Here is an 18,937-nt window from a genome sequence, read left to right on the forward strand (position 1 = left end):
TAGTATAAATTTCACTTGGTCATACTATATATATTTTTAGTGTATTATTGCAACTTCTTTGCTAGTAATTTATTTAAAATGTTTGCATCAATATTTATTAGGGAGACTGGTCTATAATTTTTTTTCTCTGTTTTGTTTTTTTCTGGTTTTGGTATCAGCACCATATTGTGTTGCAAGAAGAATTTGATAGAATTTTTTCACCTATTTTCCAAGTAGGTTATATGGTATTAGCAATAATTGTTCTTTAAATATTTTGGGGGTAATTTGCTTGCAAATGTAGTTGGTCCTGAGGAATTTTTCTTAGGAAGTTCATTGATGGCTTGTTCAATTTCTTTTTCTAAGTTTGGGCTACTTAAGTATTTTATTTCAACTTCTGTTAATATGGGTAATTTATATTTTTGTAAATATACATCCATTTCATCTAGACTATCAAATTTACTACCAAATAACTGGGTAAAATAATACCTTACAACTGTCTTGATTTCCTCTTGGTGGTGACTTCAACCTTTTTATTTTTTCATACTTGAAATTTCTACTTTGCCTTCTTATTTTAACATATCAGGTCAGTTTTCTTTGTTAATTTCTGGAAATATGTTGTCCAGGCTTTCTTTTTTTTCCTTCTAATTATGGTTTCAGGTAGTCCAATAATTTTTATATTATCTTTCCTGGATCTTTTTTCCTAGGTCAGTTGTTTCTCTAATGAGAAATTTCCATTTTCTTCATTTTTCTTTTAAACTTAAAATTTTTTTTATCTTATCTTTGATGTTCAATTCCAATTTTTAAATAATATTTTTTTCAGTGAGTTTTTGTAATTGCATTTCCATTTGGCCAATTCTATTTCTTCACTAAGTTTTTGTATATCTTTTCCTATGCTAAACATATTCCTATGCTTTTTCATTTGCATTACTCTCTTTTATTTTTTCAATTTTTCTTCTCTAATTTGATTTTGAAAATCATTCTTAAGCTGTTCCAGGAATTTTTTTAAGGTCTAAAATTGAATTACATTTTTCTTTTAAGTTTCCCATATAGTCATTTTGATACCTCTTTCAACTTTATACCTTTATTCTCCTTATCACTACAGTAAATTTCTATGATCAAGTTCTTTTCTCCCTCATTTTTCTGCATCTTTTTGTGACTTGGTGTTTTTATGAAAGAATTAGGTTCTGGTCTTGCATTATCCCATGTCTTTTGTTCTGGGAGTCTATGTCTTACTCTTGGCTTCCACTGGGTTTAAGAGATCAGTTGCTAGCTTTTTATTCAATACAGGCTGCCTTTCTGGGTTATACTGGGAAGTAAGGACTCTCTCTTTTTTTAAAGCCCATTTTAAAAATGAAACTTTTTATTTTCAAAACATATGCAAGCATAATTTTTCACCATTGACCCTTGCAAAACCTTGTGTTCCAATTTCTAACCCCTTCCCTTCACTCCCTTCCCTAGATGGCAAATAATCCAATATATGTTAAACATGGTAAAAAATATACATAAATCCAATATAAGTATACATATTTATGCAATTGTCTTGATGCAGAAGAAAAATTAGATCAAAAAAGAAAAAAATGAGAAAAAATAAAATTCAAGCAAACAACAACAAAATAAATAAAAATGCTATATTGTGATCCACACTCAGTTCCCACAGACCTCTCTCTGGGTGTAGATGGCTCTCATCATCATAAGATCATTGAAACTAGTGAGGCCTCACTTTTGGCCTCCCTAGGTATGGGGTTTAGATGCTGGCCTACTCTAGGGGTGGGGCCTTTCTGTACTGTGTAGACCGTCTAGGGGGTCTGTTGGCTTGAAGGAGGGTAGGGACTTTGGAATATGTTGCTCCAAGCTTGGAACCTTACTCCAGATCCCTTACTGTGATGCTGGCTATTGCTATTGCCTTTGGAACCTTTTCCCTTCCTACCCTAGTGAGATAGACTTCTCCTGTTGGACTTGAAGTTTCTTCCATTCCTAGATCAATTCTGAAATGGCTTTCTAATTGTTTGCAGGGTAATTTGGGAGGGTTTCAGAGATTCCTTCCTCACTCTGTTATCTTGATCATATATGCTTTTTTTAGCAAGTAAAATTGAAGTTTCTTCAAAAAATATCTTATGCCATTTCCAACGATCTTGTTATGAAGAGAGCCATCTACACCCAGAAAGAGGAACTGAATGAGAATCACAACATAACATTCTCACTCTTTTTGTTGTTGTTCATTTGTATTTTTTTTTCTTACTCATTTATTTTCTTTTTTTTAATCTGTTTGTGTGTGTGTGTGTGTGTGTGTGTGTGTGTGCAACAAGAGAATTGTATAAATATTTATACATATTGGATTTAACTTATATTTAACATGTTTATTATATATTAAATTGCTTGCCAAATAGAGGGTGGGGGAAAGAAGGAGAAAATCTGAAACACAAGGCTATGCAAGGGTCAGTGTTGCTAATTTGACAAATTATTTTAATAATATTTTTTATTTATTTAAATTATTTTAATTTAAATTATTATTTATTTAAAATTTATTTTAAAAATAAAAAATCTTTATAAAAAACAAACAAAAATAAACAACAAAGAAATATCTTATAAGCATCACTGAAAATGAAGCAAATGAATTAAGACTTGGCCCCTAAAATATTCTTGCATATAAGTAATTCTAACAAAACTAAAAGTAAGTAGAATTACCAATAAATTGAGAAAAAACTTTCATTTATAAGAAGGAGTTTCAGAGCAAGATTACATACTCTTAGGGAATATAATAAACATGATCATGACTGGAAAAGCATAGACCTATAATCAACCTCAGCCAATCGGAACAACTCTTCCAACTTCCCAATCACATATATTTATTTATCCCAGCCCACATTCACCTGGAACGCTGACTTTTTTGGTGGTTCTTCATCTTTTTTTTCTTCTTCTTCTTCTTCCTCTTCACTATCCGTCTCAAACAAATAATAATCTCCACTCCTGACCACTAAGCAAAACAAAATATATTTTTATTTCTTGAAAAATATAAGGAATATTTGGTGCTCATTTCTGAATAACACACAAATATATACCAACATACAGTCAACAAAGGATCATTAGGATAGAGGAAGAAAAAAGGAAGTGAACAGAACTCACTGTCAGGCTTATATTACTTAGTGCCACTATGACTTAAGTTAAAGCACAAAGGCCATGTCTATACTACTTAACCGAATTGGCCAAAGCAAAGTCAATCTGGTATTTTCAACCTTCTTCATAGACTGTATCAATCAATCAGATCAACTGTGCACCAATCCAATTCGATCATTTACAATGATCAAAATAACTCATCGATGGTGGCACGATTTTGTTATTTTGGTCGTATAGATAAGGCCAAAGTGAAGTGGAGGATTTGCAATTATCTCACTGATATTGGCTGTATAAACAGCCAATGCAGATAATTCATAACTAAAACTAGGCATTAGAAACCTTCCACTTCATCTTTTGCTATGTAGACCTGGCTTCTGCACATGGAACACATTGGACATGACAAGTATGGTAACAATTGAGGATTACAGGTTGGTTGGTTGGTTGTTTTTTAACCCACATTGCCATGAGGAGGAAATGGGCAGATAAGGAGAAAACTAAACACAATGTCTGTTTCTACATGCAGCTAGTAGAAGAGACTGTAGCAAGACAAAAGGGATCTGCATGATTCATCACTGATATGCTTTATGGATATTGTGAAATCTAAGAACATAACTTATGCAGAGATCCATATTGATTATTATGGCTTATAGCAAAAAGGGTTCTAGTCTCTTCTTTACTCTTGCATGTAAACACAGTCTGTGTTAGGAGTTTGTAGCAGAGAAAGTTGCAAGGTCTATCCAAATATTTTAGAGGAATTTGATTAATTTAATCTTTATCCATTTAAGATGAATATATGTTTTTATCAGTGAGAAGAAAGCCAGCATAGAAATTTCTGATGTTACATAAACTGTATCATCATTATACATAGAACATACTATAGTTTTTGGTTTTGATTTAGAGTTTCATGTGCTGGGCCATCTTTCATGTTACACCATGTAGTGTCATTTGTTTATTCATCTTTTGGACTTAAAATTATGAGGTAATGGAAAACCTTGGCTTGTTTAAAATGAATTGCTTGATTATCACTAAACAAAGTAATAAATAAAAGTAATTTTGCCCATGGTTTCAGATAGAATCTGAAGCCTCCATTCATGAAGATGCAGAGTAAATGAACTGGGCCTTATATCCTTGAACAGAAGCATTTATTTTTAGTTTTAAGTAAAGTAACAGGCCCAGGGCAACAGGCCCAGGTCTGAAAAAGGGAAATAAACAAAACCAAACAGAAGACAATAATAAGCGAGAACAAACCAAAGTCACAGCATTACATTTGACAGTGGGGAAGACCATTAAAATTATGCCTTTGTGTAAACTTAGAAATTAGCAAGGAGAGTTACATAGGGTGTATGTCATATGTTCAGTTGAGAAAAATTCAGAGTAATATATGAGTCAACATTTTACCTTCATTATATGCTCTAAAATCAACAGCTTAAATTGTATTCAATCATACCTCCTAAAATGTTTTCTGTACTCTGTCAGACAAATGAACAGAATTTTGATATATTTTAGGAGAAATATATATATATGTACATATATATATATCATATTCAAAAGGGGAATTTTTTTTCAGAGAAAATTTTTTATTAATTCCACTAAAGTTTATGAATTGGATGTAGTATTATCACAAAACTCCACCACCAGTCCAAAATCACAAACAGAAAGTTATATGATCTTCTAAAATTGTCACTAGGCTATAAGATAAATTAAGATGGAAAAATGTTTCTTTGGTGACATTTACCTTTAAAAACAAACGTATCATTATAAATATGCATATGTGTCTGAATATACATTTATATATTGCATAATATATAAAATGAAAGCGTTAGATTAGAGTTTTCAAAGATCCCATTTATGTATAAAATTCTATTAACATATGAGATTTCTAGCTTAGGATTTCCTAACGTGTATGGGATGCTACTATCATGGCTAGGGGGTGACTAGATTACTTCAATGAGTTCTTTTCATGAGTCCCTTTATAGCCCTACTATTCATATCTCCACAAGCCTGGTGCTTAAAAACTCTAAGAATGAAAGTATTAAGCAATGCCAGACAATGTTCACTGTTCATTGTTTAGGAAGGATATAAATGATATGAGATATGAAATACTGAAAGGGAAGGTATGATTGAACAGCAATAATGCAATCTTATGTGTACACATAGATATGGAACTGGGAATATCTTAGTAACTCAAGGCCTAGATTAAGATCTTCAATGATTTCTAATCATGTTGTTATTATGGCAATAGTATTCTCTTGGTTGTTACTATTAACTTCCATAGATTTATGCATTACCATTTCAGAAACACTCATGCTGACCACCTATAAAATTGCACTGATAAGTTTAGTAACCAAATAAATCCTAACAGTGAATCTCAATAATGTAACTTCTAAATAATACAATTCTACCACTATCGTATGCAATTGATTTTTTTTTAAATATTTTTTTCTCAGAAGGATGCTACTGATGTATTTGGCAGACACTAAGAGGAAAAACACTTGGCAGGGAGCTTTTAAAATTATAGTTAGCATCTGGTTCCAAACTATGAATCACACAAATTTCTGCATTATTGCACCACAAGGTATTGTAACAATGCACATTTGGTTTAAGACCAGTGTCCAAGAACATGATATAATGAAGGTAAGATGAATCAGAAAACCCAAAGTCAATATAACCTTTGTACTGGAAACTCTTGAATGTATTAATAACTAGTAAGATGATTAACAAAGACCTTATCCAATTCCTTCCAAAATACCATTTTTAAATGAAAAAAAAGAAATATAAATCACATTAAAATGGCATGAGACTTTACCTCAGCTGACAGTATAATATGGTTTATATAAAAAATCTTTTTGAAAAAGGATAAGTCTCTCTAAAGTAGCAATATGCCCTTTAGAAACAGAAAGATAGGCATAGTTTACTTGTGACTTGATAGAAATGGACATACAGTGTAACTTAATTGACATATTATCTGTCAGTGTAGAAATAACATGGTCACACAGAATGAACAATATAAAAAAGTACAACTTTACTTAATCCAAAGGAATAAGAAATTTCTCAACAAAGCATTAGACTCTCTCAAAAAACGGAAAGTTTTGTAATGCTTAGACAATACTATGTTCTGAAATATTGCATAATATATTGAAAATGTATCAGGAGATATACCTCATTGGTTTTAGAAAATTTTATTATAGATAAGAAAGGCTAAGACCAATTTTATATGCTTAAGGAGAAACTGGTAGATTAGATTTTGGTAATCTTAGTGGAATTCAATTCAAGTCTATTTTGACTGGGTTTGTTAACCTTGTACAAGCTGAGTATCTAGTCCTTTCTGGATGGTGGTACGGCTTTAGAGATGAGCCCTGATGGATGAGATTGACTAAATTTTTTATTCCAGTCAGTTTCACTCATGACAGCACAGCCAATTCACATAGTGTGGAGAAACACATCATACTACTAGACTGAATAAATCCTAGATAGTAATGATTGTGTTTTTCCCATTGTTGTGATGTGGCTAAATGGTAAATGGCATTAGATAAAACAATTAAAGTATTTATTAAATGAATTTCTTTCTAATGCCGTATTTATCATAGTGAAGTTTTTACATTCTGTGTAACTCTCAAATTCTGCTTTTTAGAAGGACTTTCAGATTTCTGGTTCTAGTTGATCATCATTGAACAACAAAATACTGAGAAGATGTGTTAGAATATAATTTAGAGCACTAACATTGGGGATTTTTTTGAAGAAAAGAAAAAGGGTTCAAGTATAATACATTGTATTTATCTCCTACTTTCACATTTGTTAAAAATAAATAAATAAATAACCTCAAATACAAATAACATTAAAGCTCTGAGAATTGTAAGGAAGAAAGATACTCATAGTCATAACCTGTTAACTGTCTTATAAAGAGAGTCATAAAATATCTGCAAATATCTTCTTGATATCAGAGATCATTTCTAATACAAGTTTATATCCAAATATAGGTGCCATGGATAAAAATGGTATATAATGACTAACATTGGTCAGCCCTCTGGACTTCAGAATTAGACAATATTTATTTTCCTTCTCTTAATAACCCATAAATTGTGCTCAAGGATTGGTTAGTTTAGCTTCAGCTATCTCTAGTAGGCCCTGTACATGACTACAGAATACCTATATCTCACCAGTTACCTGTACATAATTGAACAGAGACCTTTGAAATAGTAAGTTTCTACACTCAGGCCCCCTATCAAGTCACAATGATCAAACCATGCATGGAACAAACAAGTCATGGGAATGCCCAAATTCTGGTCAAGGATATAAGGGTTAAAATCGATGAAATTGTAAGAGGATCGAGAAAACCTACTGGAAGCATGATCAACCCAAGGCCGCCACCACTGCTTTTTTTTGCCCTTGGCTTTCTGTTTGTCTGCTTCTCCTAAAATAAAATATGTCCAGACATTAATTCTTTCAAAATGAGAAAACAAGCTTTGAACACCATGATTTAACAACTCATTATTGTCAAATCTAGCTAAACTTTAAGAGCACATTAAAAGGTTGGGAAAAGGAAACTGCATGGTCTGAAAAGTGTTCAAGTATCGGGGTAACAGCTGAATCCCAAAGGGAATTGTCTAACATTTATTTTAAAATGCTCTGTATTTTCAGCTATTCCTTTGCAAGCTAGCACATTTAAACAGAAATAAAATGAAGGGATAATCATTTCACCATATGTTATATACCAATGAATATTCCATAGAACTAAAACAAAACAAATAAGATTTAAAGAGATCGAGACATGCCAATTTGTTAAAATTCATCTAACATCTTAGTTCTGAAAGCCAGACAACTTGCTTATAATAGATATTGATAATATATGATTGGAAAATACTAATTTATTAGTAAGTGATGGAAACTGTAATCTAGATAACAAGTATATTTCTTTACTCCAATCCCTCCCAAACTGAAAATCATGCCAAAAATTCTACAAAAGTACATTTCAACTCTAATCAAGTTAGCTGCAGTAATATATTTCACAAGACAAGTTACAAGGGAAACATCAATCCATAATTTTAGATTTTGACATTAGGTGTCAATATACAAGGCATGTACATGATTTCTTTATTTTAGTTTACAAAAACCAGAGGAGATTCCAGAAAGGAATACATTACTATTTCTCTTTCCAAATCAACTACTTGTCTATGATTTGATTCCTTCTCCTCCAAAGTTCCAAAAGCTAAAATTATTGTGTCTTTCTCAAATCAAATTGGCTCTTGAGTCAAGAAGAAGTTAGGCTATTGGTTTCACAAAGATGGCCTAAAGACAGCTTAAAATCAGTTCTTCATTAAAGCTTTAAAATGCATTTTGAAAAATATCTACAAAACATCCTGATGTCCAATTTATATAAAAAGATAAAACTTGCACTAAAATAAATATACTTTCAATGTTAGGACTGAGAAATCTTTTCTTTACAACCCTGCTAATTTCCAAATATTGTTTGTGATTCAACTTCAAAATAGCTGAATGGCAAGAAAATGGTTTGACATACTTTCATCATCCTCTTCAGAGACTCTTTGAAGACTCTGTCCTTCACCTGATTCCTGGGTCAAACTCAACATTCTCTCTTTCCCCTTTTTGTATTTCTGTTGCCTGGCTTTGATGCGGTCCATTCTAATAAAAGGAAAATATTAGTCATATTATAACCTTTAGGCTTCCATAAGAATAATGCATTTTATTTAGACAATGATGTTTTTGAATGCATTAAAAATCATCAATGGGCTTTTAAATGCTATCACCTTTGTGTCAAGGCAACCACCAAGAACCCACAATCACCTTTGAAATTAGCTGTCTTTTTGTGGGAATTAAAAGACGATGATGGATGATGATAAGTGAAAATAAAATGATACTAAAAATGTCTCAAATTAAACATTTCATAGTTATATCCAATTCTTGTAGAATGGCATAGTGGACATCATGTCAGAACACATGGAAGGAAGACCTGATGCTAAATAATATGACCATGGGAAAATCCTTGAACATCTCAGAGCCTCAATGTCTTCATCTATTAAATGAAAAATCATAATATGGTATCATTTCTATCTGAAATCTATATGATATGATATCCATCAACCATAAATAGAGAAGCATCAAATAATAATACTTGATATTTATAAAACATCTTAATTTTTCAAAGCTCTTTATACATAGGAACATTAATATTTTCTATTCTGAGCACAAAATATTTGTATGGAAGAATCTAGACTTGTGATTTTAGTGGCAGAAGAGCCCCTAATGAGAACTCCATCTACTAATTCAGATAAACATCTTCATCCATTTATAATATTTGAGAGTTTGTTGGGACATAAAGGAATTCAAAGCCTAATCAAGTTTCTGTATTCTGAAACAAGTGGGTAACTGGTCTTGAGAATCTCATTGAGAAATAAAAAGGTCTGATTCATTTCCCTCCTCCCTCCTTAATAAGAGGAGGGATAATAACATTCTTCACTATTAAGATAGTAAACACATTTAGAAAAAAATTTGGTCCAAATTTGGTATATGTGAAAACCAATTTTAAACTTAATAATATTAAATAATATAGCAGCAATAATAATAATTGCAAAATAATAATAACACTACTATTATTGTTTGCATATTTTAGTGCTTTCTCATTTTTCAATTGCTTTCACAACCAACATTGCTAATCTTAAAATATTAGATTTTTATGGAATAATCTGTTGTGTTAAAAGAGGGAACAGAGAAATCATTTTTTTTTTTGCCTAGGATATGAAAATAGAGTAGATAGGGCTCTTCTCATTAGAATAGTCTTATTTAAGTACTATTTCAGTTGATCACCAGTATTTTCCTGGGTGATCTATGACATTTTTCTCGCTAGTTGGGATGGGAAAACTGGTAAAATAGAATCTTTTAGTCATGCTTTAGACTTTTATCCAGATGATATTATATCATAGTACCACATCTTAATGATTCTACTGCTAAAAATTTTACCTTATGAAACACTAATCAGTGGTCTTGCAGAATGAAAATTTCCCAAACCCATTGGATAGATAGTTGTTGTCCCATTCCATGTACTGATCTTACTTATATCACCTAACCTTTCCAAAAATTGGAATGCTCATCTTTAAAATGAAGAGGAGTATAATTAATACATCACATTTAATATCCTTTCCAGCTCTACCATTCTAAGATCATCCCATCTTTTGAATTCCCTTCATCATTACTCTGTGAGCAGTACAGAATTAGTAATGTTTTCATAATCATCACAGAACTGCTAATTCCATAGAAAGTTTCATGGTAAGTGCCAAAGTTCATTGAATTGGGATATTTAGAATTTGAACTCTAGTGATCTGAGGGCAACTAAAATTCCTTTTTGTTTTACTGGATTGCTGACCATCTTTAAAACCAGAAAATAAGAGAAAAGGAAAGGAAAAGAGAAATGAAGCAACCATACTGTCTCTTCAGCTGGTCCATTGATTTTTTCTCTTCCTCCATTCTTGCTTTCACAGCCTTTACAATTGTAGCCTGGAAAAGTTCAGCACCTCTGAATGAAAATTCAGAAACAATGCAAGATAAATTAGAACTTTATGCTTATCCTTTCAAAAAACAAAACAAGATAAAAACAAAAACATTACAGATCAGAAACCATTGCAGATAGAGGGGAATTGAGTCTAAAAATGAGCCTCTTGGCAAGTCATATCTATTTTCTAGTCATTTAAAATTTCTCTTCTGGGTTGAAAGAAGATATGTGACTTTATGTACAGATTCCTTTTATCCCCTGTGGTTAGTGAATAATAAGCATGTAATAAATGCTTTTGACCATTTGATTACAGAACAACCTACCACTTTTTGTCATCAGGCTGATGATAATTTGTTAGCCTATTGATGGAAAGGAGAGGGGAAAACATTTATTAAGTACCTACTATGTTTCAGGCACTATATTAAGCATTTTACAGTTATCTCAATTGATCCTCATAACAACCTTGTGAGACCAGATACAATCATTATCCTCACTTTACAGTTGGAGAAAATGGGGCAGATGGAGATTAGCTAACCTGTCCAAGTTCATCTAGTAAGTGTCTCAGGTCTGTTTTGTACTTATATCTTCAAGATTTCAGATCCATTGATCTATATAGCCTAATATAATGGTAACAATTTTTACTTTAAAAAAGCTGCACACTATCTATTTGTCTATTGAGATTTTCCTTACAGAAAGTAGGTATTCCAACATAGTCTTATTCTACTTTTAATGGGAGAAGTACAAATAACAGTTTTCACAGTAGAAGAGAGTTCACTAGCTTATTGAGCTGACATACAATCAGTTAAAGGTAGAGGTTAGAATCTGGTCTTCCTTAACTAATATAGTGTCATTAATATATTAAACATACTCTAGGATGAGCTACATCCTAAGGTAGATTTAATTCATCAAACTTTATTCAGTCTACTATGTTTTGACACACACAGAAATAAATTAGATAATGAGCTCAAGAATTAACACTATGAAAGGCATTCTTGTAAAGTGGGCAATGCTAGGCTTGGAGCGAATCCCACCTCAGGTATTTATTAGCTATGTGAGTCCTGGAAAATCACTTATCTCCTTTGGTTTAAGTTTACTTATCTGTAAAATGAGGAGTTTGATCTTGATGAATGCTAAGGTTCCTTCTAACACAAATCAATGATCTTGTGTGTAAAGACAAGACTGTAAGTATCTCTGCCTGATAATGTAAGCATTAAGATATGCATCTTATGTATATTCTATGGTATATACAGACAGGGACTCTTTGTCACACATTCCAAATAGGTCTCTTTTATTTTCTTCTTTCTGACCCCAAACCTGTCATATTAGGAGGGAGAAATTATTGAGAAAAATAATGGAAAGGTTTTGAGGAGGAAAAAAATACAAATAGTAGCCCAAAAAAAGGGAAAAGAAAAAAAAGACAAAAATAGTAAGGTAGGAAAGAAAAAATGAGGAAGAGTACAGGTTTGAAGCTATTGAGCTACATAATATCGTATAACAATATTACATATTGTTAAATGGATCAATCATAACTTCTTTTTTCCCTATAATTCACATGTCACAAACCTCTTCACATTACACATTTTCATCTTCTTTGCTCTATTTTCCAGTGAAAAGGTCAGTTGGAAAAATTGCCAACCCCTCAATAAAGTTCTTGATCACAGCCTATTTGCCCTCATTTAGGAGATTGTGTTCTCCAACATTCTATGCCATTTTTTAATCTTCAGTATCTTTCTATCCACTCATGCCTTCACTTGCCCCTTACTTTATATATGTTTCTTCCATTGTCAAAAATTCTCCCCTTGACCTTGGCATTCCCTCAGATTATAGTTCTATAGCTGATCTCCTTTTCATAGCTAGACTCCCAGAAAGTCTATTTATATTCAGTACCTCCTTTTCACATCATGCTCCTTTCTTAATCCCTTGTAATCTGACTTCTGTTTCAATCATTTGACTGGAACTGATCTTTCCAAACTGAACAAAATTCTCTCAGTCATTCAACACAAAGGTCTTTTCCTCATCCTTCTTGACTTCTCTAGCTTTTAGCATTGTTAAGCACTCTATCCTCTGGGATGACCTTGTCTTACTTGGCTTTCATGACTAAGCTGAAGTAAAGTAAAAAAGTTCCAGTAAAGAAGACTGGAACAAATCCTCTTTCCATCTACCAAGTGTGAATATCTGATAAAAGAGATACTCACACTTTTCACTTTTTTTCTCTACATTCCCTCTCTCGGTCCCTTATACATAGTAGGTACTTAATGAATGCTTGTTGAATGATGGTTTTATCAGTTCCATAGGATTCATTTATAATCTCTAAAATAATGACATATCACTACCATAGATGGTTTTTATGTTGACATTTACCTTGATGCCAGGATCTGTGAAGCTTTTATGTCAGCAACCACATGGAGGAAATAGTAACTCATGAAAACTCTTCTTTGTAGCAAAAGGAATGCAAAACATATACTGTCCCAGATAATCCCAGCCTCACCACTGGGCAATTTGCATTCCTTATTATCAAGAGCTATGACAGCAAAGCAAAGAAAGTCTGTGTTAGAATGCATATATCTGTCTTTTAATTTTTTTGCATGTGTCTAATATGCCACAGGCTCAGTTACACTTTCTTAATCACAGCAGAGCAAATAAAAATACTCTCTGACTAGATAGTGTCCATGGTACAAATGTTCATCCTCCTTAGTTTTAAATTAATGCCAGTTAAGTTGCTTATGTGTTAATCGTAATGTACAAATGCCTTTGTCCCTTAACAATTCATCAGTAGGTTTTTTTTTTTTTTTTTGGTCTGTAGACATGGATCATTCCCTTTCCCTTTTATTTGCTAGGTGTTGATGGTCAAATTGTGCTGGAAAAGGAGCTTCCAAAATTTTTTGATTGTACATCCCTATTAGCAAAAAAACCCAAAACACTTGTTCAACATATGTATGTATTTATTTAATAATATGTTCTGTGCATGTATTATTGTATTAATAATTACATTTTAATAAAATTTACCTAAACAAATTAAAATAGGATATATAATGTCGTGATCTAGTTCAGATGGATCTGAATCGGTCCCTGTTCGGGCGCCAAATGTTAAGAGTTCAAATGTTGGAGTTTGTTCTTCTCAGAGCACAGCTGGTTTAGAGGCTTAGAGCCCTTCGGATGTCTCCAAATCCAAAGGTTCTGTCCTTCAGCCTCTGCCTCTGCTTTCTTCTGCCTCCAACCAAAACAGAGATGGAAGGTCTTTCTTATCTCCTTCTGGGGAGCCCAGCCACCAACTTGCCACGGAGAGAGGGCTTCTGGCGTAGCTCCACTGAAATCCGTCAAAAGTGTTCTCTGCACCAGAGTCGTTCCTCTCGAGTCCAGCGCGATCAGCCAGCCAAGAGGAAAAAATGTATTCTGCCATAGATCCCTCATCGCTGGCTTTTTATCTGCCTCTTCTGAGAGAATGGGATTATGGGTTTTCTCCCATAGTGCTCTCTGGCCCAGTGACTTTAAGGGAGGTGTGAACTCCCTTGAAGTTAGAAAGTGTACTTTGTGAAGCTAGCATACTTGTGGACTCCAATGAGTAAAGGTGTGAACACAAGCCTTGTCTTAATTAGTTCTACTTAGTACCTTGTTTCAGGTTCTGGCCAAAACATCTTCTTGTAAGATTAGATCAACTCTAATTACTTAGCAGTTAGTAAGGATTCCAACAATATAATATTTGATCTTGGAATTAATAGGGAGCCACTGAAGTTTATTGAGTAGCCTAGTATATAAACATGATAGAGTAAGACCTGACTTTTTTTTTTTTAAATCACTTTGGCAGCTATATGGAAAATAGATAAGTTGGGAGCATCTTGAAGGATGAAGGCTAATTATTATATTACAATAATCTAGGTGACAGATGATGAAGACATGGCCTAGGGTTGTGGCTATGAGCAGAGATAAGGGAACAGATCCAAGAAATACTTTGCTGACAGAAATGACAATTTGGCAACTGAAAATAGTGATGCATTGAAGATGACACCAAAGAGAACAACTTTTACAACTGGAAAGATGGTGGTGGTCTTGATATAAATGGTGAATTTCCAAAAAAGAATGGCTTTGATGGACAAAGACAATGCATTAAGAATTAAAATGGGTACTAGAATTCTTTCATTATTTTTCATCCTGTACAATTTTGATTAATAAGTCAAATGAGATTCTGGAGCCAAAATTCCAAAGGTTCCTCCCGGAGATAATCTGGGGGCTAAATAATGTGCTTATTAGAAGTAGGCTTGCCAATTATATATGCACAACTATTTCTGTGTTTTTTCTGGGTAGCTGTTGGGTAATAAGTAAATAAATTCCAAGGGGTTAGTGACTAGTAGAGAAAGGGAAGCTGGGAACTTGAACATGGAAGGAAGAAGGACAGAGATAAAGGTAAGCATAGCAATGATGAGAGAAGACCTAGGATTATCTAGCACAGGGAGGATGGGAAGGGATGAGATAGGCCACATCTTCCTATTTTCTGAGTGATTGATTATAGAATCCTTGGGGCCATACCTCCATCTGGAATACTTTTCTAGAGCATTATTATCAAACCCCAAAAGAAATTAAAGTCACTGAGTAGGGTAAGAGGGGGGGAAAGATAGTAATGTAAAACGAATTTCTACTCTAGTTATGCTGGCAGTTTTCATTCCTGCGATTGCAGTTGTCTCAGTGAGGTTCTATTGAGGATGTTCAAATTAATATTTCTACAAATCATCAAGATTATGGTATATGTATGTAAGATTAGATGATGCATTTTGGAGGAAAGAATGTTACAAAAGGGCCCAAATTACTCAACATACACAATTTCTCATTAGATTGGTTGTAAAATGGTTCCAGTCTAGGTGTTTCATCTCAAAAATAAATGAGATGTTATGCATTATTTTTCAACTTAGGTCAACAAAATTCTCTAATAAAATGATATGACATTTCTCCTATACCTCTGCTTCTACTACCATAATCCTTTCCCCTGCACAAAATAATTTAATACTCACGCATTTTGTAGCCTTTTACTGTACAAGCCAAGCTGAAGGCTTGGATCAGCCAGCAATTCTTCTGCACCAAGGACTCAATATAACCACATGCTCCAATCTGTAAAACAAATAGAAAAAAAATACGCAGACTATATACATCAATAACAAATGTTCATTGGTCAGGATCCCCAGAATATTCATGTATTCACTTATAATTCAATGTGGTTGATAATATATGTTACTAAATTAAAGGCAGATACTTTCATTCCAGTCTCTCTGCAGTACTAAATGGGATAATCAATGAGACAAAGTTATTTTCTGAAGAGATTCAGCTCCATGGAGTGGAATAAAGGTCAAAGAGGAACTATCATTCACAAATATCTTTTTCCACTTCTGCAGAAAAGAAGTTCTGTGGACTTGTTGATGAAATAAAATTTGAAATGGCAAATAAGGCATGCATTTTCCTCAACATAATGTAGTTCCTCAAACTGATTTGGTTAGGCTTTTTAATGTCACAGGAAAAAACAAACATGTCTGTTTATAAAAAAGAAATTATAAAATATGTTTCTTTATGGCCTCTACATACAAGAGTAATAGTCCCTTTAAATTTTTTTTATATTATTATTATTGTTATTCTCTCCTTCCTGGTTTTAAGTTCTAGAAAACTTAACAATATGTTATTTCCTATTCAACGATCATACCAAAAATCTTTTCCTTCAAAGTATCATCTACTCCATGAAGGTTTTTATAATTCCCTTCTGCAGGAGCTGATCTCGCCCTTTTAAAATTTCTCATAATACACTGGAGCTCTCCCTCATAATTTGTTACTATTTTAAATTAGATTTATTTATACAGCTATGATCTTCCGACTAGACTGATGGCTTCATCAAAAAAAAAAAAAGAGTCATGTCAGATTACAATCATTTCCTTGAAAAAATGAAATATTAGATAGTAAATCAGGGGAATACCAGAAAGTTTCTTTAGACTTCAGTAAAGTATTTGATAAGATTTCTCATGATATTTTCATAGAAAAAGTCAACAATAGATTAATATTCAGTAAAGTAAATTCAGAACTGGTCAAATGGCTATGTCCTAAGATTAATAATTTATGATTCAATATTAAATTACAAAGAGGTCATCAGTGGACTACCTTGGGGAGTCTGTGTTTAGTTTTAGGCTGTCTTATGTTTTTGCCAGTTATTTAGCTCAGATAATAGATAATAATGATGATAACTAACATTTATATAGTACCTATATTCTAGGCCCTAAATTATCTCAAATGATCTTTACAACAACTCTGTTAGGTAGGTGCTATCCTATTTTCCAGATGGATAACCTACACAAACAGAGGTTAAATGACTTATATGGAGTCATACAAATAAGAGTCTGAGGCTAGATATGAACTAAGCTAGTTTGATAGCATATTTGCCAAATTTTCAGATAAAAACTTGGAGAGTCAGTTAACACAATGGATAAGAGTATTAGTATACAAACAAGATGTCAACAGGCTACAAATAAGCTCAAATTAAAATGTTAACTTTAGCTCAAAACTTCTAAACCACTGAAGACTGAATTCATAGAAACTTAGAATGAATTTGTGGTTATCTATTTGAATCTATGCAATTAATAAACCCTCCAAACATCTGTCAACAAGGTGTCACTTTTTATCTTTTTATATGGAGAACTCACTATCTCAGAAGGCAATCTAATCTATTGTTGGATAGATCTAATTGTTTGGAAATTTTTCCTCCTATAAAAAGGCATTGTTTTAGGAATCTGTATAATAGATGTTGATATTAGATTAGAATCAAAATAGTGCCAGCACAGCCAGAATCTCCTAGTTATGAATAAATTCACCCAATTCAGATCTCATTTGTGTAGTAGGAAACCTTAGGTGAGATAAGGATGAATTAATACCAACCTAAAGGGTTAAAAGTTGCTTTATCATCTCTCAAAGAGTATATTGTTTCACTTTGACATGAGGTAACACAGATTTGGTTCATAAAGGATATTCTAGTGGGGCACAAACTTTCTACCAAACTTGAGAGGCTTAGATTATGAATGGTTTCAGGGTCAATCTATATTTATTTGTGTTTTGTTAGGAACTGCCCACCAATTACAAATAGACTCATTACAGGTTTTTCACCAAGTGATAGATTTTTTGTTGAGTTGTTGTTATGTTAACCCATAAATAAGAAAAAAAATATTCAATGGGCCTCAATCCTGTGTGATCTTATTCCATGTCTGTAGAGTCATCAATGACTTAAATGGTGGTGCTAATAGGTGAACCTACTCTAGTTCTGATTCTGGCTTGGTATCCCATGTTCAAGGCCAAGCTATTTTCAATGTTTCTATTTCTTTCTATTTCCATAGAAAAGATGACGTATGAACATCCTTACATGCTTTTAAATAGCTTGTTCCATACCATTTTCATCACATAATAAGGAAAGAAAATTTAATATGTTCATAGTTCTCAAACAAGATCAACATTTATAAACCAAAAAAAAAGCCATTCCTGCTAATATCAGGTACTCTCTTCCATTCTAGAAGACAAGGAAATATTAATATAAATGGGCAAAATATCAACTTTTTTTTTACAAGATAAATGCTAAAACATTAGACTTGATTGGATCAGTTGCAAATTTTTTGTGGAAAGAAATATCTCACAGTCTATTTCTATAAATGCATTTCTTTGTATTTCCTAACCTTGGGCTGACTTGAAAAGAATAAAAATGGTTCTACTATTTAACAGAAAAGCAAGATAAATGATCATTGGAATACTGAATTGACTGTGTCTGAGCAAACTGCCACAAGATTTTGTTTTTTTCTGAGAACAATATGATGCAGCAAGGGGCTTTTAATAACCACCAAATGGATTATTACTCTTAACATTTAAATCATAAATGTGTTATGGGCTGAACCTACAATAGTGCCACTTACTGACAGTATATTTTTCATTGTAATCACAAAAACATTATATGCGATCAGCCAGTCCCAACAGCGGAGGATGCTTTTGATGGGTTTCAACAGCAAATCCCCTCCAAACAGCAGGAAATAGAAACAGGCCACCAAATAACCCATGCAGAATAGGCTGATCCTAGTGGTTCCAGTAATGAAGATGATTGTAAGAACAAACCAGAAGAGATAGCTAAAGATAATCACTTTGTACATGTCCAAATAAGATCTGCAAGCCAAAAACAGGACAATGAAAGAATAATCAGCAAAGTTCTTCCACAAGGCAGTAAAATAATTTGCAATATTATTTGTTGAAGACATTTTTATCAATTTTCATGAAACAGTAAAAACTCAAGTGAGTTATTTGTCTCTCCTTTACCTAATTTTCTCTCCTTTAAGATGT

At 32.8% G+C, this 18,937-nt stretch overlaps 1 protein-coding gene across 1 annotated transcript in view; it reads right to left on the reverse strand.

The window, feature by feature from the left end:
• PIEZO2 (piezo type mechanosensitive ion channel component 2) overlaps window positions 1-18,937 on the reverse strand; it is a 271,682-nt gene that overhangs the window by 65,596 nt on the left and 187,149 nt on the right. Inside the window, exons 22-28 of the mRNA XM_051973830.1 lie at window positions 18,520-18,763; window positions 15,601-15,697; window positions 12,959-13,118; window positions 10,532-10,621; window positions 8,612-8,733; window positions 7,433-7,504; window positions 2,850-2,953 (exon numbers count right to left, since the gene is read on the reverse strand). Coding sequence (XP_051829790.1) covers window positions 2,850-2,953; window positions 7,433-7,504; window positions 8,612-8,733; window positions 10,532-10,621; window positions 12,959-13,118; window positions 15,601-15,697; window positions 18,520-18,763 — 889 coding nt within the window. The remainder of the gene's footprint in view (window positions 1-2,849; window positions 2,954-7,432; window positions 7,505-8,611; window positions 8,734-10,531; window positions 10,622-12,958; window positions 13,119-15,600; window positions 15,698-18,519; window positions 18,764-18,937) is intronic.

Source organism: Antechinus flavipes, chromosome 1 (genome assembly GCF_016432865.1).
Source record: "Antechinus flavipes isolate AdamAnt ecotype Samford, QLD, Australia chromosome 1, AdamAnt_v2, whole genome shotgun sequence".
Taxonomy (NCBI): Eukaryota; Metazoa; Chordata; class Mammalia; order Dasyuromorphia; family Dasyuridae; genus Antechinus; species Antechinus flavipes.